The sequence below is a fragment of the Malania oleifera genome, chromosome 4 (assembly GCF_029873635.1).
Source record: "Malania oleifera isolate guangnan ecotype guangnan chromosome 4, ASM2987363v1, whole genome shotgun sequence".
Lineage (NCBI taxonomy): Eukaryota > Viridiplantae > Streptophyta > Magnoliopsida > Santalales > Ximeniaceae > Malania > Malania oleifera.
In genome coordinates, this window is record NC_080420.1 from 77,950,192 (window position 1) to 77,977,108 (window position 26,917).

Sequence of the window (26,917 nt, forward strand, 5' to 3'; positions counted from 1 at the left end):
CGATTCTGAAGGGTGTAGACAAGGAAAAGCTTCAGAAACCAGGGCAACGCTTATGGTGTGACAAGCAATAGGAGGCCACCTATCCCAACACAGGAAAATATACGAATGTTATGTCGGGGCTACAAGAAATGAAACTAAATTTATACCTAAGAAAGCTTCACTAGATCGCATAGTTACCTTAATAACCAAAACTCATGGAACCAATTCTAGGAATGCTGGGATGACCTCGATTGAGTAAGGAAAAGGTATGCAAAGTAAGTTTTCCTAGTTGAGGATCTCAGACAAAATTGGAAAAGGCTATGACACAATGAAGCAAATGAAGTTAACTAGCATGATGCCACCATAAAAGAAAGACAGCCAGATGAAGGTTCTTCTCACGACAACCTTCGTGCTGAAACCCAAGATGACTTTTCTAATGAGCAATTAAAAGCTAGCATAGTTGTAAAAATACCTAAACGCTTTAGATAAAAATTGAAAAGTCGTGAAGTTCAAAATTCCAAGTTCTATGGAATCTGATGAGCATAGTACTTTAGGGATGAACAAATCCAGTTCCATTGGATGCTACACTAGAGAGTTTGACAACATGAAACGGCAAAATACCCAGTTGGATGCTGCAAATGCATTCCTTGAAGTAGATGATATGACCATATCAAGCATGAAAAGATCATTCTTCCACATGGGAAGTAATTCCAACCAATAACCGCCCTTCCAAGAATTTAAATATTAGAAACTTCAACCTAAGGTTGTGCACAACTCACCAGCAATGACTCATCTGATAAGCACTGCTTATGAGACCCCGAAGACGTGCCGAATTAATGAGCACAACTCATGAGGTAAGGAAGAAGTGAACACGACTCACCAGTAGTGGCTTCTATGATGAGCACAATTCATAAAGCCCCAAAGAGAAGCCCATTGATGAGCACAACTCCTGAGGCAAGGAAGAAGTGAGCACAACTCACCAACAATGGCCCATGTGATGAACACAACTCATAAGGTATGGAAGAAGTGAGCACGACTCACCAGCAATGGCCCATATGATGAGCATCGCTCATGAGGCCCCGAAGATATGTCCAATTGATGAACATAGCTAATGAGGCAAGGAATAAGTGAGCACGGTTCACCAACAATGGCCAATCTAATGAGCATGACTTATGAGGCCCTGAAGACATGCCCAATTGATGAACACAACTCATGAGGTAAGGAAGAAGTGAGCACGACTCACTAGCAATGACCCATCTAATGAGGACTACTCATGAGGCCTCGAAGACATGCCCAATTAACGAGCATAATTTATGAGGTAAGGAAGGAGTGAGCACGTCTCACCAACGATGGCCTATAAGATGAGCATCGCTCATGAGACCCCAAAGACGTGCCCAATTGATGAGACGAATAGTAAACACCCCATCTTGGATTAAGCCGAGCATCGAATTAGTCGATTCGAATTGAGCCAAAAAAATCAGCTTGGATAAGAATAACAGACCTTGACACTTGGATTTTAGAAACCTGTCTCAAAAATTCAAGACTAAAGGGGGGGGGGGGGAGGAACTGATATTCCCAAAAATAATAAACTCATTCATGAGGGGAAACAGTTACAAAACCACCATTAACACATTTGCATAGCCGACATGCTAAAGTCAATATGCTTATTCATAAGGAGAAATAATTATAAAATTGTAATTAAAACCTCCACATTAATGACCTTAAAATTTGATGATCCCCATAAGCACATTAATGCGCTCATCAATGTCGAATTGAAAGAGGGTCAACGTCCACCACTATAAAAAGGGGAGTCCAAGAGGACGTAATCATCTCATCATTACTCTTACTTTACTATTACTGTTGCAACCTAAAGCCTCCCACAATTCCTAACTTAGGCATTAGAGTTAACCTCCGAAGTACACCCCGGGGTCCTCCCAGTCATCTACATTTAGTTCTTTTTAGGTGATCGCGGTCGAAGGATGATCCACAAAAGCCATTCGATTTTTGGCGGCAACAGTCTCCACATTATTTTGTTTAATATAAGAAACAAGAAAGAAACATGAATAAAGAAAATAAAATTAATTATCCCTTTTAAAAGAATAACCCGTTTAAGTGTATTTTTTTTTGTTTCTCTATTACACATTTAATATGTAAAAATAAAATAAAATTTAAAGCTTATCACTTTTTTTTTTTTCAATTTTGTAATCAAAAGATCTTGATTATCTTTATTTAAGAGTTTTACTTTCTAAAATAAAAAGATAATGAATCCATTTCATCTTGTTCCATTCCCACCAAAATTATTAAAATAAAATAAATTTTAATTAGTTTTTTAATTCTTATATTTAAATTTGTTTAGATTTAAACAAAATATAATTAAAAAGTGAAACTCTCTTCTGGATAAGAATGCATTTAATAGAAGAAATTTCTCTTCTATTCCCTTCCTACAAACTTCCCGAGCATAGTGCCAATAATTCAAAACACTGCCTGAAAAGAAGAACTTCAACTGATCTTTAATTTTTTGTTTTCCTCCCACAGAAAAAAAAACTACCGTCAGGCCCGTCTTTTGGTTCGCTGTGACACAACGCCGTTACACTCTCCGTGGATCTCTCTGTGTCTCCAGCGATGTCCGTCTTTCTCACTAGGCCGGTCACTGGAAACCCTATCTCAAGTTTTCGGGTGCAATGACAATCGGCCATTGGAGAGCAGTTTCTGGTAGTGTTCTCTTCCCTCCTCTCACGCGCGCTGTTAATTTCCCAATTTTGCTCTTGTTCTACGCATTTTTCTCTAATGCATGCTCTCTTGGTAGTTTTCTGAGTATCTCTCTGTTGGACTTCTAGTTTTTCTTGCACCCCTATGACTATCACCTCGTTTTCTTCAAATGTTGAGGGTTTTTAACTTTGCTTTTTCCGTTTTAACTATCGGGATGGGGTTCTATTAAGGCAAAATGGCTGCTCTTGTTATGCCTTCGCTTAGCACTAGGGGATTTATGACAACGAATTTTACATTTCAATATTTCATTTATTATTTTCGAGATTATTTGTTTGAGATAATGAAATTATTGTGATTCCTGGGTCTCGTTTTTGTTTACAGAAGAAGGTTTAGAGAATACGGCAGCAAAAGTGGATTTTTGAGTGTTTGGCGAATGAGTTTTTTTTACTGTTGTAGCTTTAGTAATTTTGAAGGTCAATCTTTATTTGGACTTCAATATAAGTGGGCAAATAATTATAGATACGGTGCATGGAACTGAATTATGTCCATCACGGAATGCTGTTAACCTTAAAGGATCCCAAACAGCCCATTTCAAACTTATTATGTAATTTCCAACTTTGGTAGGTTAAAATCTCTCATCCATATGCATTAAAAGCCGTTCTGCTGTCTCAGTATTCTTTAAAGATGTGGTATCCCTTACTTGGCTATCTTTGTACTCTACTCTTTTTTACTATTATTCAGTAGTCTTCAGTCACTAATTGTAAGATGAAGATATATTGTACATAATAAAACAACGTAAACAAAAGTAAAAAATTTTGGTTTTATTGGAATTTTTTTTTTTTGATGGAAAAAGAAGCTTTATTGAAATAAATTAGCTAATAGAATCATCTGTAATGAAGGAGAATAAGAAGTCCTTGAATATATGAAGGCAAAAAAGAAAAACTAGCATCATCTTAGTAATGCCACCTGGTCTTGGTTAACATCCTGGAAACACAGCCCTTAAAATCACTTGCACAATAAAAACAAGTAGGGGAAAATTAGGGAAATTGATTTAGGGTAAGGTAAGACATGCGAATTCTAGAATCGATGGATGATTTCCAATTGATACATGGAATGGAATTCTCAAGGGAGACTAAGGTGGTACTTTTGCCGTTTGTTGGTTCCCTTTGTTTGATGGGAGATCACCCTTGCATGGTACAAGCTATTGAGAATAAAGGGGACGCCACAAAGTTCCTCTTAGCCATGTAACTCAAGAGGAGATTGAGAAGGGGCAAGCTGACATATCTTGCCTTGTTGGTGGTGGACGGAGATGTAGGACACGGAGATGTAGGACAAGAGCGGGTGCATACTACTATTCAAAGGAGTAAAAAGTTGTGATGCTAGATAAGTTATCGCACAACTTGCCTTCAAAATGTGGTGGAGGATTGAGTTGTGACAAGGGTGAAGCCTCTTGCCAAAGGGCCATATTAGATGGCATCTCCAGAGCTAGCTTGTAGGTTCGCAAAGGCTTGGGTCTTTAACTATCAAAAATAATATTTATTACCTAACTAAGCCTAAGTTCAGTAGAACAAGGAGTGAGTCGGGTGTTGAACTTCTGGGACTCAGTGCATTTGTTTACCAATTCTAGCCTAATTTACTACACTTTGCATAAAAGGAAAAAGGTGATATTTTTGAGTTGTTTTCTATTAACTACACAAGCAATGAAAGTAAATTATATTAACACTACTCCTAGTATGCAAGTCTCAAATCATGAATCCAACTTAGGCTGTCGTTTGCGATAGTTATGTCCGGTCAGCTATCCGTATTAGGCTAAACGATCAAGTGAAGCATTCGAGTGGCATAGGATTACGAAGGTGCACCAATCGTCCAGATCACGATCGGGAACCAGGGTACCCTATCCAGCGAGCACGAGAACACCCTACAAGAACCGTAACCTATTACGTATAAGTGACTGAATCCTTAGCTATGCTATCCTATCCCCTAGGGTTTCATCACAATTAGAGAAGTAAATATGCAAGGAAATTAAAGACATGGTATTTAAATTGCAAACTTGAAATCAAAGTAGAGTAAATAGACAAGTATTGAAAACGACATCAATTGCAGCTTAAAGGCTTGTCACTAGCAATTGGGATTACAATCGAAGACCAACTATCTATGCGGTATCACCCAGAACTCGAAGGTTGTCACAGGCCTTTGAAGAATCTGAACACGAACCAGACATGGAATTGAAAAGAAAGCTGTAAATCCAATCTAAGTGGCACCCAAAGACACTCTAGGTCTGTCTGTAACCAAAGAGGGGCCAAAGGGAAACCCTAATCACATATTCGAAGCTTAGTTTTATACCCAAAAGGGTTTACAAGCGTTTGAATTCAAATTAGGAAAGTTTTGGCAAAAATCTCGCGAAGAAGATTGCTGGGCTTGAACGCTGTCGACCAGGTTGCACCCTAGTCTTCCCCTAGTTGCGCCCTAAAATAGTGCATTTTAAGGACACATCACTAGCAAAGTTGAGGAAGCAACTTGATGAGTTAGTGAGAAGTACGTTATATACATCCTTCCAAAGCATTGTTTGGAGTACTTTTAGAAGAAACATGATGGGAGCATGGGTGTGTGTGTGGACTATCGTGTGTTGAACAAAGCAACTCTATGTAACATGTATCCCATTCCATTGATTGTTGATTGATCAAGTCATGCCAAATACTTCACCAAATTTGACTTGTAGAATTGCAGTCAAGCTGCTATTAGGTGAAGATAGCATATGATGATGGGCCAAAGATTACTTGTGTGACACACGGTAGGGGTGTATTAATTCTTGGTGGCACCTTCAAGTTGACAAATGCACCAACAACTTTCTGTATGTTGATGAATCAACTGTTCCATGACTACTTCAACAAGTTTGTCATTGCAGACCTAAATAACATTGTTGTATATAGCTTCACTCTGGATGAAAATGAAGAGTGTCCAAGAAAGGTGTTTGATGGGGTGAAGGAAAACAACTGTTATGTGAAGAAATAAACTTGCTCTTTCACTTAGAGGAATATTAAACTCCTTGGTCATATGGTTGAACAAGGTCATATCTAGATGGATATGGAGAAGGTGAGAGCTATTCAAGATTGAAAGATCCTTACGACAGTCAAGTAACTATATTCCTTTCTTGGACTTGCCAATTAGTTTCACAAGTTCTTGGAGGTTACTTGAGGACTGCTCAGTAATCGAGTTAATGTAGTAAGGTCATATGGAATTGGATGGAGGAGTACTAGGGATCCTTTAACAACTGAAGGAAGCCATGATGCGGGGTCCGGTACTTGCTTTTCGAGAATGTCCTTCAAGGTATAGACAAATGCATTAGACTATGCCTTTGGTGGAGTCTTTTTATAGAATGTGCATCCTGTTGCATATGACAACCATAAGCTTAGGGAAGCTGATGAGTGGAGTCACATGGTTCAAGAGAAGGAGATGCTAGTGGTGATTTATTGTCTATGAGTGTGGTGGCATTACGTACTTGAGTTTACGTTCATGGTGAAAATAGATAACTCATTTTTTTCACATAGCCTAAGTAATCCCCCAAATAGGCCTGTTGGCAAGAATTCTTGGCAGAGTTTGATTTCTATTTCGAGCACAAGGGAGGGTAGATGCAAGCCGTAGATGCATTGAGCAGTAAAGTTGCATACAATGACAATTGGTGACACACTTGACGATAAGTAAGGTTACCATGATAATGTGGGAGTGCATTAAGGAGAATTTTGTCAAAGATCTAGTTGCACAAAACCTCATGAAGTTGGGGGAAGAGGGCAAAATGAACGATAGGTTTTCAGTTATGTAGTGGTTTTTTAGTTCTCTGATACCTTTACACACTGCTAAATTGATGGGAAGGAAATTCACCATAGCTGCCGTTACAGGCTGCTACCATTATGTAATGGCTGCTACAACCATTAAGTATCCACTACACGTTTGTTAGAGCAAAAAAAAAGAAAATTATTATTTTTATTATTTATTTTTTTTACTTTTTCTTCTTATTTTTATTCCCCCCCCTTTTCATAAGTCATTCTCAACAGTGTTAAATTGTTAGTTTGCGCTGGTTTTATTTGCTCTTTTTAATTTTCCCAATTCTCCTATGTTTTTTTCTTTATCTGGATTTTTCCAGACTTTGCTGAGCAGATGTCTTATTCCCTTGGCTGTACATTCTTAATCAATTAATGAAATTCTTCTTTTGCTATAAAAAAAGTCATTCTCAAGAAGTTATGTGAAGAGAGGGGAAGATTATAATAAGGATGATAATGATACAAAAATTATTCATTTATATTAATAATCTTAAGAGATGCATTCATTAACATTATGATATGAACACTATTTTATTTAGAAAATATATTTATTATGAGAATATTAGTAATTTGATATTTCTTTACTATATTTTCTAACTTCAACCTTCTTTTTTCTCTAGTTTTTGTCATGTTTAAGTTGTTATTACTATATTTATTTAATGATAATTTATGATTATATATTATAGTTTTAAAGCTTGGGTTATATTTATACGATATAACTTGTTGGTCTAAATTTAGTAGATTTTTATACTTGAAAAAATAAATAATAGAACTTGTTTAATATTTTGAATTATTTGTAAGTGTTATGTGCCTAATAGATGAATGGACTGTATAATTATTTTATTTTATTAATTAATTATCACATATATAATTAATGAAAAAGTAAAAAATTATATAAATTTTCTAACGATAGCTGTTTTAAAAAAAATGTAAAATTTATTGCCCTTACTAAACAATGTTAGCACGTTGAAATAAAGGATCCAAAATGCACTAAAATTCTCTTCAAGTTCAAGAAGGTTGAAAAGCTTGAAACATGCAAATAGACCAATATACATTAGAATGTGCATGGTCGAAAAAAATTCACTAATATAACATCCGCTACTGCCGTTTCTCATTACACCCATTACCAATACTATTTGCTACCTGCTACTGCTATTTAAGACCATCACTGAACAACAAAGGAGACAACACGATTGGTTTTCAAACATTTTGTGAAGTATTGAGGTGTTCCTCGAGACATTGTTAGTGACTGAGACACAAGATTCATAGGAAACTTATGGACATAACTTTTTAGAATCCTCGGTTTCACAGCTTGACATCTCTTCGAGCTGCCAACTACAAACCAGTGGGCAGACCGAGAGATTCTACAGGCTACTGGAGGACTACTTCTCTCACTTCATCACTATAAACTAGAAGAATTGGGTGCAGCTACTTGATGTGGCTCAATTTTGTTTCAATGCCCAAAGGAGCTCAACAACCAACATGTGTCCTTTTGAGCTTGTGACAGGCTAGCAACCGCTGTTAAGCTACTTTCCTTTTGTAATGGGAGAATATCTTGTTCTCCCTGGTTTTTCTTTTTTCTTTTTCATCATTGTACTTCTTTCTTACTTTAATACAATTGTTTATTTATAAAAAAAAAAAAGGGTTTTCTTAATTAGGGTTTGTTAGTTTTTTTTTTAATTTTATTTTTGGTTTTCTTTTGATTTCTTTTGTTTTCTCTGCTATGAGGATCTCTTGTCCTCTCCTAGATTGTTACATTCTCTAGTCCTCTTCTTAGTATATATTATTTGTCATTTTCATTCTTATAATAGCTAAATTGGATGTACTTCAGTATACTGTTTTTGTTCCAAGTTAAGTTATATACTTATATGTAATCTATCTTGTTTCAAAGCTCTTTTTTTCTGGAACAAACAACTTCCATTGCACAAATAGTGCTGGATTAAACTGTATTTGATATTCAATTACTGGAAGTTATTAAACACAAACTTTTTGATGTGCACTTGTAGTTTTTATTATACCTGGATTGCATGCATATTGTTTTGTTCTAATTTAAATGAGTATGGTCTTTTGTTCTTTTTAGTAGTAGTCCACTGGTTGACTCTAGGTCTAGGGGGCAACCCAAACTTTTAAAAGTATCCTATGTATTATTATACATTTCAAGAGCTTCCCATGGATATTAAATGATTGTCCTCACTCTTCACATTTAAATTTTACCCGTTTATTGGTCCTTGCTATGCACCTTTAGAGCTTGCAGACTGTGGGGAAAGAATGTAATTTTCCCTTTTTAAAGGCACATGAACTGATAACTCTTTACTTTTCACGCATGCAAAAAATACTATTATTGATTTTTGTCATAGCACATGCTTTGCCTCTTGAGGCATAAATCTTGCATATGTACCTGGCAATGTGTCTGGCTGATTTTATCTGCAAGTAATCTTTGTCTTCAAGGGAGTTTAGTAGAACTTCATCAAGGTTTCTTCATGGGTTTTCATTTCCTTTTGTTTGAAAGCTTTCTTTGTTATAAAAGAATGGAAGTCACATTTTAAATGAAATTTGAATTATTCCTCTAGGTTGTTTTTTTGTTTTTAAATGTTCAAGAATATTTTACAAGCTTGTTTGTTTTCTGACCCTTTTTGCCTTTTATCCATCAACATGATTTTTCTCAAGGAACTGGGCCTGCAGTTTAATTAGATGCATGATAATGTGGATCATCTTCATACTTTTATTGACTCTACCTGGAGATGTTCCACTTTTTCAATGGGTGGATTTGCAGCTTAATTTCAAGATGTTGTGCAGGGCTGGTGAGTTGAGATATATCATATAATTTGATGAAATTTTTAAATCCTGTGGTTGTATTCGTTCATTAGATGGTCTTCTTTGTTGTAGGTTGGTTTACCATTCAGGAATTCTTTTTCTAGGTTGATTGCAGAAAAGGAAAATTGGCATTCAGCTTTTGTGGGTGCAATGGATCCTATAGATATTTCTTCTTCTGATAGTGATTGGGATATAGAAGATGATTCAGGACACAAATCACCTATTAGGGAATCTGCTCCTTCCAATCCCAGGATTCTTCCATCATGGGCATCTACATTTGGTACCCATTCAAGGAGTAGAGGTTATCATTTTGTTAATCATAAATTAGTGCATGTCTAAACTTAAAGTTCTATTATTAATTGCAGGGTGATCAACTAAATTTGCAGGTTATGATGAACAATCTCAAAAGGTTTCTTCTTCTGAAGGAGCTCGTGCTCCTTATGAAAGGTCTTCAACTGTTGATAATCCTTCACGGGCTAGACACCAGTTCAATCTTAATTCTAATAACAATATTAGTGCCTCAAATTGGCAATCTGCTCCAGCAGATGATTTCTATTATTCTGCAGCGAATGGGAATGCGGGTCAACCAAGTAATGTTTTGGACATTGAAAATTTTGATGAGGCTCTTAGTTCTAAAAGTTTGGATGCGTCATCAGGTAGAGATCACAGAAAGATCTTGTCTCACGAAGCTCTAAAGAGGACCCTTCCATCCTCAGTTCAGCCATCTGTTTCACGAATTAAAGCAAATAATTTAGTGGAGAATGTGGGCAGCAGTCAGATTCGTGATACTCTTGGATTCCCTCCTGCACGGACAAGTTTAACTAACAACCAGAGCTATACAGGAAACTATTTTAGCAGGAGCAATGATGATGAAGTTATCATGTTTGATAAGAGTGGAAGTAGGGTGTTGCCTCCATCCGTGATGCAAGGAAAGTCTGCTTCTACATCACAGTATGCTAGTTCAAGTGATCCTGCATATTATTCTGGGATAGGTGAAGAAAGAGCTGCCGAAAATGATGAAAGGTTAATTTATCAAGCTGCGTTACAGGTATTCTTTGTTTCATTCTGATGAATTTAGATGGTGTAAGATTTTTAATTTGGATTTAATGTGACTGCGTTGTATTAATCACATTTTTACTAAAAAATTTAATTGGGATTTTGATGGTTAGGATCAAGTCTTTTTGAACACTAAACTGATGACAACTTGGCCAAACTCAACCTCAACTCAAGAAAGGCTTACCCTTTGCTCTTTCATTTCTTTCCATTACACTCTCTCTAAGGCCATATGTTTTATCAAAAGATAGATTTTTGCATCATTTCTCATAATATATATATATATATATATATGTATATATATCCTATTAGCCCTTATAATGTCATTATATGTCTGCAAACTAGATAACTTTTTGATAGATTTGGTCACCGGCCTTCAGTCAATCTCAGCTGTCTCATCTTGTTCCTTTTTCTTTTGGGTTAAGAAATGCAGCATCTAGGTAACAGAAATGCATTTAGGAAAAGCAATTTTTCTCATGTATTTATTTACTATGCGACCTCAGCTTGAGGGGAAGATTCTTCCATTGTTGAGGGGGAAGAGATTCTTCCGTTTTTGAACAATTTGATGATTTGATTGAGTGATGTTGGCCAAAGAATCTACTATGTGGTTGCCTCTCCGTGGGATATGGTTCATCTTGAATCTTCCAAATTGTGATGGGAGTCTTCTGATGTATTCCATGAGGATCTATAATTTCCAAGGTGTCTTGTTTTTCTTAATAGTGCCATTAATTATGAACTTTGTGTCCCCTTCCACATGTATTCCGGTTATTTCCTTCTCTTTTCACTTAGTTATTGCCATTTGAAGCCTGTCCTTCAAAGGAGCTTTGCATTCTGTAGTGGCAGCCAAAGATTCCATTGTGCACAGCTGCTCCATAAATTGTCTTCATACAGAATCTCTTACATAATCTGGTGCTAGCACTATGCTTCATGAATTGATTTTCCTAGTGTGTTTCTTGCAGAATCTGATACTAGTATGGTTTCCCAGTAGCTTCTACTGTTGAGTTACCAAGAGCGATCTGTATTGCCATTCTTGATTACTTTAGCAATTGTTTCCTCGGTGGTTTTTATTGACTATTTTGTTGGATAACAAGATTTCATTACACTAAGAACAATAAAAAATTACAAAGGAGGGTAAGATGTCCCTCAAAAAAATAAAAACAGAAAAAGAAATATTTACATCAGCACTACCTTCCACTCCCTATGGATATTGTATAGCGAAAGACCCTCAAAAACCGAAAAGAGTGAGCTCGAAAGGAAGTCAAAAACATAGCTTTCTTCCACATCAAATTTGGGTGAGTCCTCTGGTCTTTAAAATTGCGGACCTTGTCAAGTAACACTGACAGATCAGAGTCTTTCCTGATGCCACTTGATATATCAAACTACTAGCCTCAAACTAATACATCAGGGCTTTTTTATAGGCTTAAACAGCTTGAAAGATAATCAAACTAATTTAAGAAGCTTAAATATTTAACCTACAATTACTTGGAAACCTAAATAAACTAAGATACTACTTCTTTAAATAATAATTCCCTAATATCGTGCTTCTTAAATTATAATAATATAGAATCTTGAAGATATAACCCTAATAAAAATACCATAAATAAAACAAAAGAAAAAATACAATACAATTAGGAAAGTAAAATCGATCTTGTTTGCATGCTGCATCAGTTTCTTTGCCTTATTTTATTTTATTCTTAATCAAAGAAATATTTCAATTAAGGACACCAAGGGTGTGCTACCTGATTACAACAAACAGGAATCACCGACAAAGTAAACTGTCCAAACACTTCAAAATAGTAAAAGAACCTAGTAAGTGAGAGTGGTCAGTCATCTATCTTTCAGCATGATGAGCATGTTGGCTGAACCTTTGAGAGCCTTTGTGTTCCTTTCTTTGACAGGGTCAAAAAGATGGTACAGGGAATAAGGGACATAGCTGTTCTATTTCTTTTGCTTGAACAAAATACTTTCCGGGCTCAAATTTTCTTCTCCACTGCCCTATCATAGCTAGAGCAAGATTCCAAATGTTCCTCTTCTATGAAAAATGGGGGAGGATATGCTCAATAAATTCAGCATTATTCTCACATAAGTAGCACCTATTAACCAGAATTTGCCCCTTTTTTTGAAGGTTATTAATGGTAAGAACTTTCCCCGAAGCAAGTTCTGAAACCAAGAAAGCAACTTTGGTGGGAGTTGGAGTATTCCAAATGACTTTACAGGGGAATGTGAGGCTGATCTCAGCTCGCTTAGTTTTTTACAGTATTGACTCACATAAAATTTGCCATTTTGGTTGAGCATCCACCTAGGATCATCTGAATTACTGCTGGGGGGGCCAGTGTAGTTGTGTAGTCATTAGCATTCCTCACAACAGGGATGTCTAACATGCTTCCATTCTCAGAATTATGGAAAAACAAATGGACTCTTGCCTCTTTGTCCTGTACCAAGCTGGAGAGGTTAGGAATTAGGGTGTGAAGAGATCTTCCTCACCAAATATAATGCCGTAAAAAATGCTGTCTTTATTTTCTACAAAGAATCTGATTAAAGAAAAGAAATTATTCCAACCCTTCCTAATCCATTTCCAAGCTCCTACTCCAAAAGGCTGACAAGTTTCTTTGAAGGTCCAACCATTATGCTCAAGCCCGTATTTAGCCTCAGGGATAATTCTCAAGTTGAAAATTTTCTCCTTCATGAATCTCCAGAGCCATTTGCATGTTAAAGCTTTGTTGAACTCAACAAGTGAATTAGCCTAACCTCCCTGAATCTAAGGGTTGTTCATTGACCTTCCTTTTGATCAAGTGATGCTTAAAAACATCCCTTGTGCTGCTCCAAAGGAACCTTTTTTGAATATACTCCAATCTTTTAGCCACTGAACCTGGTAAGTGTAGTACGCCAGTCAATGGTCCGGGAGATTTGAGAAAGTGCTCTTCATGAGGGCGAGTATTTCACATTTTGATAGGTAATTTGTCTTCCAACTGGCGAGTTTCTTCTCAAATTTCTCAACTGTGGGATCCCAATTTTTTGTCTTTGCACTTAGCACCGAAATGCGGCCCAAGATGTTTCATAGGAAGGCCCCCCTGCATACAATCCAATTGTCCTTAAGGGAAAGAACCATCAGCCACATCTCCAACAGGTATAAGCTTGCTTCCTCCAAGATTTACTTCAAAGTCCTGAAATATTTTACATCTTAAATTCAGAATTGCTGAGGATATGCCCCACAAAAAAAATGTGGTGTCTTCTGCAAACAGGAGTTGAGAAGTTTTCATCTGAGTAATTTCTACTGATTTGGAGCTCCCTGAAGCTACCCATCTCAGTGGCTTTTTTTAGCCATAAACTAAGGACCTCCATAGTCTGGAATCAGGATGAAAAGCAGAGGTGAGAGAGATTCCCTTGTCTCAAACCTCTAGAGGGATGGAGGAAACCACTTGGGCAGCCACTGATGAGAATGGAGTGGGTTGTTGTGGTGATGCATTGCTTGATTTACTTGCACCCAAACTCCTAGAAACCTATTTTTTTAAAGGGTATTTGAGAGGAACTCACAGCACATATATGATCAATAGCTTTTTCCATATCCAGCTTGCAGACAATCCCCCTTTTGCCATCTTTAATGTGAGACCCACCACTTACGAGGCAATGAGGATTGCATCCATAATCTGTCTCCTGTCAACAAGGACATGGTGCTGACCTATAACCTTTGGAACTGCTTTCTTGAGTCTCAAGGTGAGCACCTTGGAGATAAGTTTGCAAATAATTCCTACTGAGCTTACGGGCCGGAAGTCCTTGATGTTGCTGGCTCCTTCTCTTCTTGGTAATCAAGGCAATAAAAGTTGAACTAATGCTGTTGATGAATTTGCCCAACGTGTGGAAGTCATCAAAGTTCTTGATAATGATAGGTTTACGGATCTCTCAACTGTCTTGAAAGAAAGCCGTAGTGAAATCATCAGGGCCTGGGTGCTCAATCACCATTCATTTCTTAAGAGCATGAATAATTTTATCTTCATTAAAAAGAGTTTCCAGCCACAAAGCGGTAGCTGTTCTTATTTTCCTTAAATTGATTCCATCAGCATCTGGTCTCCAAGAGGCTGATTCGGTCCAAAGGTTCTCATAGAACTTACAAATGCCTTCTTTAACAGAAGCCCTTCCTCTTCCTAAATCTCCCTGTGAATTTCCACCTAATTTATGGACTTGAGTCTTCTGTGAGAGGTTGCTGTTTGGTGGAAGAACTTTGTGTTATGGTCACTTGACTCTCCTTCTCTAAGTCAAGGAGCTCTAGAGTTTTGTCTCCAAGCAATCTCTTCTGTTAATGGTTGTTTAGTCATTTATTATTATTATGACGTGTTGGAGTTATGTAAGTGTTAGTAAGGATATTATGGTCATTGGCATTGTACTTGACATATATTATAAATAGTGAGAGACCTATCATTAAGCTTAGTTCTTCCATTTTACCCAATTATTCAACATGGTATCAAAGCATGATTCTGAGACCTAAACCCTAATTGTTACAACAACCACAAGACTGAAGCCTAGAACCCTAAATCCACTGCATGTCTACCATCATAGAAGAATTTCCAGCAACACTATAGCCCTAGAAAACAGCCAGCAGCTGCCGGAAGTTAAACCAGTCGCTTGAAATTTCCTGGGCAACACTGCCAGTTCAGAAACAAAATCTATTATAGATTTTGCAAAAACACCAGTAATCCACATACACTGCCGATCTGCCCCCCCACTGAAATCCCATCTCTAGACAGTGCCCTATGTGCTCTCACGCGCTGGTCGAAGGCTGCCAGGGCTGACCCCACGTACCGGCATGTGAAGCTACTTTCAGGCATGTTTTTGGCTTGAATTCATCCAGCAGTGGCTGAATCCCACTATAAACATATTGATGAGGTTTTTCGTGATGTTTTTTGTCCAAAGATCTCACCTTTTTAAATTGCTCAGGGGTGGCACCCAAGGAATGGTTGTTTGATGCTTCCCAAAGTTGTTTGTAAATGGTTATTGAGTTTATTGGGTCTGAAACAGAGGTATTTGCTGTTTTTTTTTTCAATTGGGTGTTCTAATTCCTTCCATAGACCTTAATATTAAGCTGTTGGGCATGTGTTTTGCTCAAAGATTCCAGTCTTTTTCAACCATGCACTTGAGGTAATCCGTTAGTTGTTGTTCGGTGTTAGTGAAGGACATTGATGAGTCTCTTGTAGCAGTGGCAGTGTTCATAAGATGTTTTTATGAGGCTGTGGCAGTGTTATATAAGTTTGTTGGTGACTTGTCTGTGGTAGTTTCTATGGTTCACCTTGTTTGTTGTTGCTCCAATTGTTCCAGCGCTGTTTGTTGATTTCTTGGGTCTGTGTCTAAGTTTCTTGGTGCTGTGGCAGCCTTGTATTTCTTTGTAACTCATTCATGGTGGGTCACCTTGTTCATGGTTGTTTCGAATTTCAATTGCTCCAACAATTAATCTTGTTATCATTGGTTTAAGTTTGTGAGTGTTGGGATGGAGTTCACAAATCTCGAAAGTATGGTTCCCTCGGTAGTCACTTGTTTGAGTTGAACATTGTATTGTGATTGCATGAGAGGAGTATTCAAGGTTTCTATAGTATCAATTGTCTCAACAAGCACCTGATCACGTTGCATCTTTTGCAAAGAAAGGTAATCCTACACTCTGCATGTCATCTTGTATCTTTTCCAATAGTCTTTGGGTTATCAATTCTGTTGCCACTGTCCATGTAACAGGTGCAACCAACTTCTTTTTTGCCCTCTAGTATTCTAAAAGTCTACCTCAAGTTACCCTTGCTGATGGGCCCACTATTGCAGTTAAGGGGATAGGAACAGTAAATCCTATTCTTTCATCAGTCTTTCTTCTATTTTATACATTCCTAAATCCCCTTTCAATCTCATGTTGGTTAGTAAGCTTACAAAGTCACTAAATTGTTTTGTCACCTTCTTTCTTGATTCTATGGTTATTCAGGATTTGAAGATGAGGAAGACAATTGGCACATGACGTGAGGCTTGAGGGCTTTACTACTTTGAGTTGCCTTCTCCTCCAATTGCCTGCATGGCGGCTGATACACCACTTCAAATCCATTGTCTCCTCTGTCATCCATCCTTAGACAAGTTGAAACAGCTAGTTCCTTCATTGAGTTTTGTGTCTAATTTTGAGTGTGAGTCTTGTCAATTGGGAAAACATTATCTGCCTACTAGGTTCACAAATAGTTGGTTAGTCCTTTCATGCTAGTCCATTCTAATGTCTAGGTTCCTAGTTGTGTCACATGAAAGTTGGGATTTCGGTACTTTGTTACATTTGTTGATGACTACTTTGGGATGACTTGGTTGTATTTAATGAAAGATTGTTCTAAGTTGTTTAATATATTTTGTGCTTTCTGTTCTTAAATAAAGACTCAACTTGATATGCTAGTTAGGGTACTTCGTAGTGATAATGCTAAGGAGTACTTTAGTACCCAAATCACTACCTATATGACTAATTCTAGTATGATCCATCAATCCTCATATGCCCACACTCCACAACAAAATGGAGTTGTAGAGAAAAAAAAAAAAAAAAAAAAAAAAAAATTCTTGAAGTCATTTGTGCCCTATTGTATCAAATGAATGTCCCCAAAGTTTTTTGGAGTGATGCTGTGCCCACAGCTTGCTCCCTCATCAATAAAATGCCATCCTTTGTCCTTGGTGGGAAAATCTTATATTCAATTATCTTTCATAAGGCTCTTTTTTTCTACTTTCCCCCTCGTATATTTGGCTGTGTGTCCTTTGTTCATCAGTTAACTTCAAGAATGGATAAGTTGGATCCTCCTGCTATCAAATGTATTTTTTTGGGATATTCCTATACTCAAAATGGATATCGATATTATAGCCCTACTTTACATTGATGCTTTGTCTCTGTTGATATCACAATTTTTGAGTCCACACCATACCTTGATGAGTCACTTTTTATGCCTTGCCTTCCAGATCATGACCTATTATCTATGCCCAATTCTTGTACATCTTCATCTAGTTTGAGTCCTTCTCATCGCTTGGATCATCCCATTTTGTAAGTGTGCACATGGCAGCTCAAGGGAGGAGAGCCTCTTCCAGCTTCTACTACTATGCATCTAATTATTTTGTCTGATGATCTTATTTCCCATGATGTTGATTCTCCTATAGCTGTTTGGAAAGGTCAATGTGCTTGTACCCAACATCCAATCTCAAATTTTGTTTGTTATGATTTCTTGTTACCCTCGTATTATTGTTTCGTTAGCACTCTATCTTTTGTTGCTCTTCCAAAATCTATATCTGAAGCCCTATCGTATCTAGGTGGAGGACTGAGATGCGTGCGCAACATGATGATGATACTTGGGATTTGGACCTCTTCCTCCTGATAAGTCTGTAGTTGTTGGTCATTGGGTGTACAATGTGAAAGTCAATCTTGATGATTCTCTGGCTCATTTGAAGGCCCACCTTTGTGCTAAGGGATATACTTAGGTGTACAGTTTGGATTATTCAAACACGTTCTCTCCATTTGCTAAACTTGCCTCAGTACGTTTATTCATCTCTTTAGCCACTACTTGTCGTTGGCCTCTACATTAGTTAGATGTGAAGAATGCTTTCCTACATGGTGATCTTTAGGACGAGGTCTATATGGAGCAACCTCTAGGTGCTTAGGGGGGGTCAAGCTCAGTGTGTCGGCTTAAGAAATAAATATGGCTTAAAACAATCTCCTAGAGCATGGTTTAGCCAATTTAGTGCTATAACTTGAGTTTGGCCTCCGATTGTGTCTTCATACTCCATTCGATAGGATTTTGCGTATTGCATATATGGATGACATTGTGATCACTAGTGGCAATGATCAAGGCATCCAGGATCTAAAGCTTTTCCTTCAACGTAAGTTTTAGACCAAGGAGTTGGGACCATTGAAGTACTTTTTGGGTATAGTAGTATCAAGATCTTGTAAAGGAACCGTCTTGTCACAAAGGAAGTATGTTCAAGATGTTTTAGATAGAACTGCTGTTGGGATCCAAACCTGTTGATACACCCATGGATCCCAATAGTAAGTTAGTGCCAGATATGGGTGATTTGTTGCCTAATCCACGACCACGACCACGACAATACTGAAGACTTGTTGGAAAGTTGAATTATCTCACAGTCACTGGACCAAATATATCCTTTGCAACAAGTGTTGTGAGCCAGTTTCTTGATTCCCTGAGAACAAAGTCACTGGGATGTAATAATTTGCATTTTGAGATATCTTAAAGGTGCACCAAGGAGAGGTCTGTTGTATTAGGATTAGGGTCACATTCATATTTAGGGACATATAGATGCAGATTGGGTTGGGTTGCCTTTGGACTGAAGATCCACAACTGGGTACTATATCTTTGTTGGTGGTGATTTGGTGTCTTGGAAGAGTAAGAAACAAACTAGGGTGGTTAGGTCAAGTGTTGAATTAGAGTATTGGGCTATTGCTCACACTACATGTGCACTTGTTTGGTTGAAGAACATGTTGGAAGAACCAGGTTTTCCACATCCTTAGCTTACAGAGTTGATGTGTGATAATCGAGCTGCTATTCATATTGGCTTCAACTAGGTCTTCCATGAGCAAACGAAGCACATTGAAGTTGATTGCCACTTTATTCGAGAGAAACTTGTCCAGAAGCTCATTGCAACCGCTCATGTGAAGTCTATGTTTCAGCTTGTTGATTTGTTCACTGAAGCCTTAGGAGGTGCTTGTGTGAAATTCATTTGTAACAAGCTAGGAGCATATGATATTATATGCTCTAGCTTGAGGGGAAGTGTTAAGGGTTGTTTAGTATCATATGCTACAACTTGAGGGGGAGTGTTAATGGTTGTTTAGTCTTTTAGCATTATTATTATGTGTCGGAGTTATGTTAGTATGTGCGATTAAGGGTATTTTTTTCATGGACATTGTACTTGACAAATATTGCAAATAGTTAGAGACCTATCATTCAAGTTAGGTCTTTCATTTTACCCAATTATTCAACATCTTCCATGTTAATAATTTTGGACAAGTTCTTCTTGGGATGTATTATATTATTTTATCTTCAAATGACAGGCCTTGAGGAAGCTCTTTGTCATCAATACCTTTAATGTCCATAAGGATTAGTTTTTTCCTTGAATGAATGTCTCCGCAAGTGTTTCTATTCTAAAATTTCAGCTTTTCTTTGAGCCCCTTCAGCTTGGAAGGTAAGATGGAACTAGCATGGCATTCACCTTGCAAGGTGGACAATCTCATCTTGAACTGAATTTTGAATCCATCATGCTTTAGCCACATGATTTTGAAGCGAAAAGGGGTTGGGCCCATCTAATTCACCTAGAAAGATAGAAAAATTGATTAGAGGTGGGTCTTGGAAGGATTTTTTGCGAGGCTTTTGGAAAATGCTCTTCACAATTTGAAGTAATGAGAAATATCTCAATCCTTGAAAAAGCAGGGGTTTCCCTAGCATTGGACCTAGTAAAAGAGTCTTTAAAGTGGCCATTCAAGTTGATGAAGTCAAGAAATTCTTTCATGCTTGTATTTTCCGATTTCAATCCATTTCTTTCCTGAGGAGAATGTAGCACATTGAAGTCACCTCCAATAACCCAAGGAGTATTCCATTTGGTTTTGATGCCTTCGAGCTCTCCCCAAAAAGAAAGCCTAGAGGGGCTTTCCCTAGGCCTTAAAAACATGTTAGGTGCTGGAAGAAGTTATTAGCATTGTGTCTAATACAGCAAGATGTGGAGAAAGAACTAAAGTTGTGATCCACATTTTCCAACACTCCAAGTGACAAGGATGTCATTGTAAGTGTCGTTTGCATTTAAAAAGATCCACTTGAAATTTTTAAGGCCCCAAATTTTACTTGAGAGACATCATTACTTTGACTGTAACTTTGTTTCCTAAATATGGATACTATCTCATTATAATCCTTAAAAAAAAAAACTCTTGACCTTCGGCCTTTTGGATTTGTCATTTAAACTCTTGGCATTCTTTGAGATGAGTTTCCTTGTCATAAATTCAATATGTAACCACTGCTGCAATCATCATCTTCTGTGTCAACTTCCATTTTTATCATAATCAAGGTCTTAAGTTTTGATTTCGACTCAAATTTCGAAGCTCCAAAAATACAAAAATATTTCGACGGAAATTTTGATTTCGATGTCAATTTAAATTTCAATTTGAAAAAATAATGGAAATTAGTAGTAAAGCATGGGATTCTTTCTGAAACTTTAGAAATGGTTAACAAACATAAAAATATAAGTTTTAGGACTAATATATTATAAATTAAATACATCTATGTTTTGTATGAGGTGGAAAAGTTGTAAAATAGTACATGTATGAAACATATTTGTAAGATAATGTACATTAAACATATTCAGTTAATACAAATGAAATTCATAAATCATTCAAATATTATTTATTATACAAATAATGATAATTCAGACATGAATGGTTAAATAAAATGTTACTGTAAGTTTATTTTTTCATATAATTTCAAAAGGACTTGTAATAATCTTTTGTTTTGATAAAATAAATTAAGAGAGAAATTTCATTTCACCCCTAAATCTCTCATTTGAATTTCGACGAAATTTCATTGTATAGTTAAAATTTCTACAAGCTTTGCTAAAATTTTGAGATTTCTATAAATTTCGGATGTTTCGTTGAGATTTTGACAAAAATTATGCAAGACGGAAATCAATTGCCATTTCGATTTTGAGGGTGATGGAAATCAAAATTTCGACAAAATTTCAACAATTTCATGGAAATTTAAGATCATGATCATAATTAGCCGAAAATTTAGTCTTTTGAAATCTTTTTTTTTTTTTCACTTTCCTTTTGGCTATTGGCCAACCATTTTTTGTACTGGTTTGGTCTTTCTTCCTGTTTTTTTCCCCCTTAATATCCTGAAAAAGACTCTTGAATTTTTCTCAAATCTATTGGAAGTGCCATCGATGTCCTCATTGACCATGTGTACTTTGCGAAGCACCCAACTGATAATGTTCCTTGAAATCTTGCTGTTGCTGTCCATTCTCCTGTGGTCTTCCTCAAAGATGCCTTTTGCACTGGTTTTTAAGACTGGTATGGCTAGACTAGCATCTCTTGTTTTAGAGTCAGAGAGATCATTGGCTGCAGCTAAGGATGGAAGGCTTAAGATGCTCTAGATATCAAGTTTTGAAGGTGTGGTTGTATGCTGTAGGGGAGTTGACATAGTGTGCTTGATCCATATGTCAAGTTCTGAAAGGGGCTTGGTAGGCTTGAAAGAATGGGACTTGCTGGGTTTGTGTTTGCATTTGAACTAAAGGGGTATGCTGAGGTGGTGTTTGATTGGGCTTGCCACTTGATGTAGAGGGTCTAGAGATGGAGGCCAATAGGGAGACCAAAAATTCCGAGGAAGCCGGAGAGGGGAGAGTGGGTTTGGCCAAAACTGAGGCCTATCTCAACTCCTTAAACCTTGATAAACTTTTGTGCCTGGTATCAGAAGGTCCAATTTGTTCAAATTTGAACAAGTGCTTGGGACCAAGTGTCTTTATTGAAGTACTGGATTGACCTACTTTGTTCTCCAATTTGGTCTGACAATGATGCTTTTGGTTGCATATTCTTTTTAATAGTGAGGGAGGTTCCATAGTGGGGGCTAGAAGCGGAAGACACCACAACAAAATGCCATTTTACTCTCCGGTGACCATGCAGAGGTAGACAATGAGAGGATCCCTAGGGTGCTGCGATTGGGATGTTGAAATTGAAGTCCTAACTCTTTTGCTACAAGACAAATCTTTTGTGACCCTTTCAAGTTGAGACTCTTAGGGAAAGGTCTTGCTGTCCCTTGAGTTGATCTTGGAGAAGAAGATGAAGCTTCTGAAGGCATTTTTATTTTGAATTATCCAAGTGATCGTTCCTTACTCTAGAAATTCCTCCACACATGGAGGAACCAGTTGAACTCTTCCATTTCTATGAAGATGGAGATTCTCAACTCTTCTTGTATTCGGTGATTGACAAGGCCCATATTTCTCCATCCAAAACCAAATCAAAAGATTTCTTCCGATGAGGACAATTTTCTAGTTGTCGCCATATAGCCTTTCTCCCCCTCTCAACACTATTTATCCTCTGCACTAGTTGTGTGCACACATTTCTTGTCTTTGCCACCATTAAAATGAACTTCTTTTCGTCCAGGACAAACCAATCACAATCCCTTCTTGTTCATCAATTGTTTGAGAGTTAGATATTCTTCCTAGTAATCTCCTCCATAGGGGTGGGCAAATCTCATCCCTAAGTTGATTGTTTTTTTGAATACTGAAAGAAGAATTTTCTTAATGGATTAAGAATGTACGGCTAGGAGGATAAGGCGTCTCCTTAGCAAAGTATGGAAAAAGCTAGATGAAAAACAGAGAAAAAGCTAAAAAGCAAAAATAAGAAATAAGAACCAACACAATCTAACAATCCAACAAATAATGTCAATAGCATTGAATAACTGATTACTTATTGGCAGCTCTTACTCAATCTGTCCTAAAAAATAAATGCACCCTCCAAACCTTCAAGCAGAGATGGTGGCACATGAGAAATATCCCTAACCTAAGTAAATCAGATGAATTAGAAACCTAACCAAATTGCATTCCTTAGATGGGCTTATTTTGAACAATTTTGAGACTCCACAATGTAAAAAACTCTAGTACTTCTTTTTAGAAACACACACACTCTCAAAATTTGTTCGATTTTTGACAAGAGTTCCTTTTTTGTAGCCCCTCCCACTGTGCCGTTTGACCCGCATACATGTTGGCAGAATCGATACTTTGCCAACATTTATTTACACATTACCACCCTTAGATCAATGATCTACTTTTACCATTGCCTGTGGAAGCTAGCTCTTAAAAGCTCAAACCTTACCCTAATCACTAGCAAACTACGCTCCTACTCCACCAGAGTGATTTTGTGCTCAACTACCTCCAAATGGAATTCTTCAAACACCGTATTGCTATCATTCCAAATTTTGTGCCACTTGATCTCCTAGAAGAAGATTTGTTAAACCCAATTAACCCACTTAACCCATCAGCATGATTTCACTTCTTCTCTACTTGTGCATCCTCAGTCCCTTGCCCAATTATAGCTTCTTTTTTTCTTATGTGAATCTTTCCATGGCTTGAAACCTTGTGTGAACTGCTGTGGCCCTTAGACGAAATCTTCTCGCAAGCAACATGGCCTCCCAAGGCCTTGAACCCCACATTGACAACTTTGGACCTTACTCGATGTATTTTGGCTAGAAATATGGGCCTTCGCATGAGCATCGTTATCAAAGACAGAATCATATAGGTTTTAGTCTACTTGTCAAAGCTGGCTCATCTAGGGACTTAATTCAACTCCTTTGCTATCCAATAACTGCTCTTAAGTCTGAAACTGTCATCAAAATCATAGGCTCACTCCATCCCATTCGCATTGCATTTTCTGCACCTAGTGAAACACTAGTTCCTTTGTTGTGGGTGCCATAGTCATTGTGCAAGAATGGTTGTCTAGATAGACTATTTTGCTTGAATCGCACCACGACATTGTGCGCAAGTATTGTGCTTCTCTGCTATTATTACTTGGCTCCATGAATGGGCACCTTACAAACCTTTTCCTATGACACCATTATTAGGAAGGAGATCCTTAACCAGTGCAGTGCACAAAATTTTTTCACAAAGCTGAAGGAGTTGTGTCAATGGAGTTGAGATGAGCAAAGGATTGAAGCAAAGATTCTCCTTGTTGTCTATTCTTGCCTTCTTTATTTGAGTTTGTTATCATGTTAGCTCATTCATTATTATAGGGAAGATTGGAGCCCTAGCGCCTCTATGATCGTGAAAACATCCATTTGTTCGGGCATAATAGTTCGTCTGCTAGTAAAGGACTTAGCAATTATCTTAGAGGCCCTTCTCTTGGTGTGAATCTCCTTATCTGAGCTTGTGGTTGTGTTGGCCCCCTTGGTACAAGGTTGTGTCTTGGTCAGATACAATCTTTCTCGTTGCTGTTGAAATTATAGCCTTAAGCTCCATGACTTGATATGGGAAGATTGGAGGAGCCCTAATGCCTCTTTGATCGTCATTTGTCAACTCTCATACTTGGAATCTGTAGAAGCTTCATTAAATTCTTTACTGGTTTCTAGTTGTCTTATTATGGCATTTGATTCAATCCTTCATGGTTTTGGGGGGAAGGTCAAATATGGGTGGCCATTCTACAGTGAAGATTGAAGGAAATTTTTTAATGCAAAATGCCTCTATCTTATAGCATTTGGACTTCCAAAATTTGCAAGGAGATTTATTTCATTTATCTTACTGTAGAAGGAAGAGTTTTTATGGATTTTGAGATCCTTAGGAGTAATCTGTTCAGGTCCTCAAGTGGTTGCAGCTGGGAATTGGAGGGATATATTTTTCATTGGAGGAGGAGGCTGGGTTCAATTTGGTTCTTGTAGGAATGAGAATGGAAAATTTATTTGCATCGAGAAGCTCTCTCTTGGAGGTCAAAGGCAAGCCCTTTGTATTCCAGAGGGTAAGCAATATGAAGGATGGCAAAAGTTTATGGAATCAATCGACCTTGAAGAAAACTATAGCATAAGCTGCAAAGATTGTGGCTTTAAGAACATCATTTGTCGTGAGAAGTCAGAGAAGTTGAATGTTTTCAGAGGCTCTCTGAAGATTGCTTTTTTTCTAGCATTGTTAGAGATTTTCAGGTGAAGGGAGGGAGAATTCTTAGGAGGAGCTTTGGTCGAGTTTATAAAGAGAGGGGGTTTTCAATCCCCCCCCCCACAAATAATAATCTCCCATGATTTGGTAGTAGTTTTGAATTATTTTCCTCTTATAATGCGGGCAATGGGGATTAAAGAATTGAGCCTCTCATTTATGGGCTAAGAAGGGTCGTTAGTAATGGGCTGAGAAGGGTAAAAATGTTGTGGCCTTTAAATCTATTCAAGAAGTGGATTTGAGACCATCTAGCAAGGATAAAAATCTTAATGATTCAGGCTCCCCTTTTTATGGCGTAGTGGGTAATGTTGACTGAGTAGAAATGGGGGGAATTTTAGTAAGGGAGGTTGGGCAGAGTCATCCAAAGAAACTGAAGGGAGAGGATTTAGGGGTAAAATTCTTGGGAGACTTGAAGGCAGAGGAGGAGAATTTGGGTAATGCTACAAGGAACAACAAGTAGGGGAATGTTTCCTTTGCTAGTGACATATGAACATCTCTGAATTTAGTTGATGAGGAATTAGAAAGGGAGTAAGAGATTCTTAGTAATAGGGGGGAGGAAGTTTATGCACTAGATACAGAGGGAGGGATTGGTGAAGTAGTTAAAGGGGTTGATGGGTAGAGAGCTGAAGGTAATTTGATGAGTGGTGGGGAAGAGGATGTCTTTGATATGGAGGATGACTTGAGTAGCTTTTGTGAGTGTGAGAAGGAATTGTTGGTTGATCGGTTGAGAGCTGACTTAGATTTGGATGAAGAAGATGCCTTGGCACAATTCACAAAGTGGTTCTATGAAAGTGTAGGAGTGGAAGCCTTGGGGCAATGCAATGTCCAATGCAATATATGGATCAATTTAGGGAACAATGTGCTCAATTGTTTTCCAACACTCTACAAGGGGGTATAAATGCTATTAAACAGAACTTAAACCAGAGAAGAGACTTGGTTGATGAGGGGGTCATTGTTCCCTTGTCCCCAAGCCTATTACTAATACGGTGGACTTTGTTGATATACCTTCCATTAGTGAGGTGGGGAGTGGGGGTATTGATGAAGAGGAAGCTATTTCTTGGTTGATCCGAATTCTTCTAAATCTGGAGAAGGTATTCTTCCCCTTCCTGTTCAATCTATTTTTTCTTGACACTTTATGCCATAGGGAGGGTTCTACTAGGGGTAGCACTTTTGATGTTGGCTTGGGGGCTAGTGAGTCTTGTTGGGGCCAAGGTGAGATTGGCTTTGAGTCTTAGAATGTATAAGCGGAAAAAAGAAGGTTTAAAAAGAGCTAAATAACTTGGTCTCTCCTATTAATTATGGGGGAGGGAAGGGAGTTTGGAAGGGAGGGAAATGAATGAAATTGTGAACGTTGTCAATTGGAATGTTGGAGGCCCGGGGAACTTTAGAAAGAGAGGGTTAATCAGAGAGGTTTTTTTCAAGTATTCTCCTGATACTGTTTTGATGCCAGGAGACTAAGCTTGAGATTGTAGATGCGGGGTTGTCAAAGGGAATTGGGAAAGGGATGTTATAAGGCTTGGGATTTTGTACCTTCTCGGAGCGGGTGGTATTATGATGGTGTGGGGCTATTCTTGGAGTGGATAATTTAGTAGGCTTCATCTCTTTCCTTGTCCTAGTAGAAGTAACAGGTTGGGGTCAATGGTGGGTGTTGTTAGTGTGTGGTCCTTCTAGACCAGCCCTTAGTATTTTTTTCTAGGACGAGCTTTAGTATGGTTTTTGCTTTTGCACTTCTAATTGGATAATGGGAGGTGATTTTAATGCTGTGAGGTGTCGTCAAGAGAATAAGGGGGAGATAGGGTTATTGCTACTATGCAGAATTTTGAAGGATTGTGGTTTGAGAGATCTTCCTCTATATAATGCTAATTTCATGTGGT

General features: G+C 37.7%; 1 protein-coding gene across 7 annotated transcripts in view; it reads left to right on the forward strand.

Annotated features, from left to right (window-relative positions):
* The first annotated feature begins 2,415 nt into the window (after nucleotides 1-2,415).
* Nucleotides 2,416-26,917, forward strand: part of LOC131154194 (helicase-like transcription factor CHR28) — a 140,512-nt gene continuing 116,010 nt past the window's right edge. For 2 of the 7 annotated variants that reach the window (XM_058106795.1, XM_058106799.1), the window contains exons 1-4: nucleotides 2,445-2,691; nucleotides 9,174-9,307; nucleotides 9,393-9,621; nucleotides 9,707-10,368. In XM_058106795.1, the coding sequence (XP_057962778.1) occupies nucleotides 9,248-9,307; nucleotides 9,393-9,621; nucleotides 9,707-10,368 (951 nt within the window). In that variant the 5' untranslated portion in view covers nucleotides 2,445-2,691; nucleotides 9,174-9,247. Of the gene's footprint in view, nucleotides 2,692-9,173; nucleotides 9,308-9,392; nucleotides 9,622-9,706; nucleotides 10,369-26,917 lie in introns of those variants that run through there. The other 5 variants (XM_058106796.1, XM_058106797.1, XM_058106793.1 and 2 more) reach the window with 4 other exon arrangements.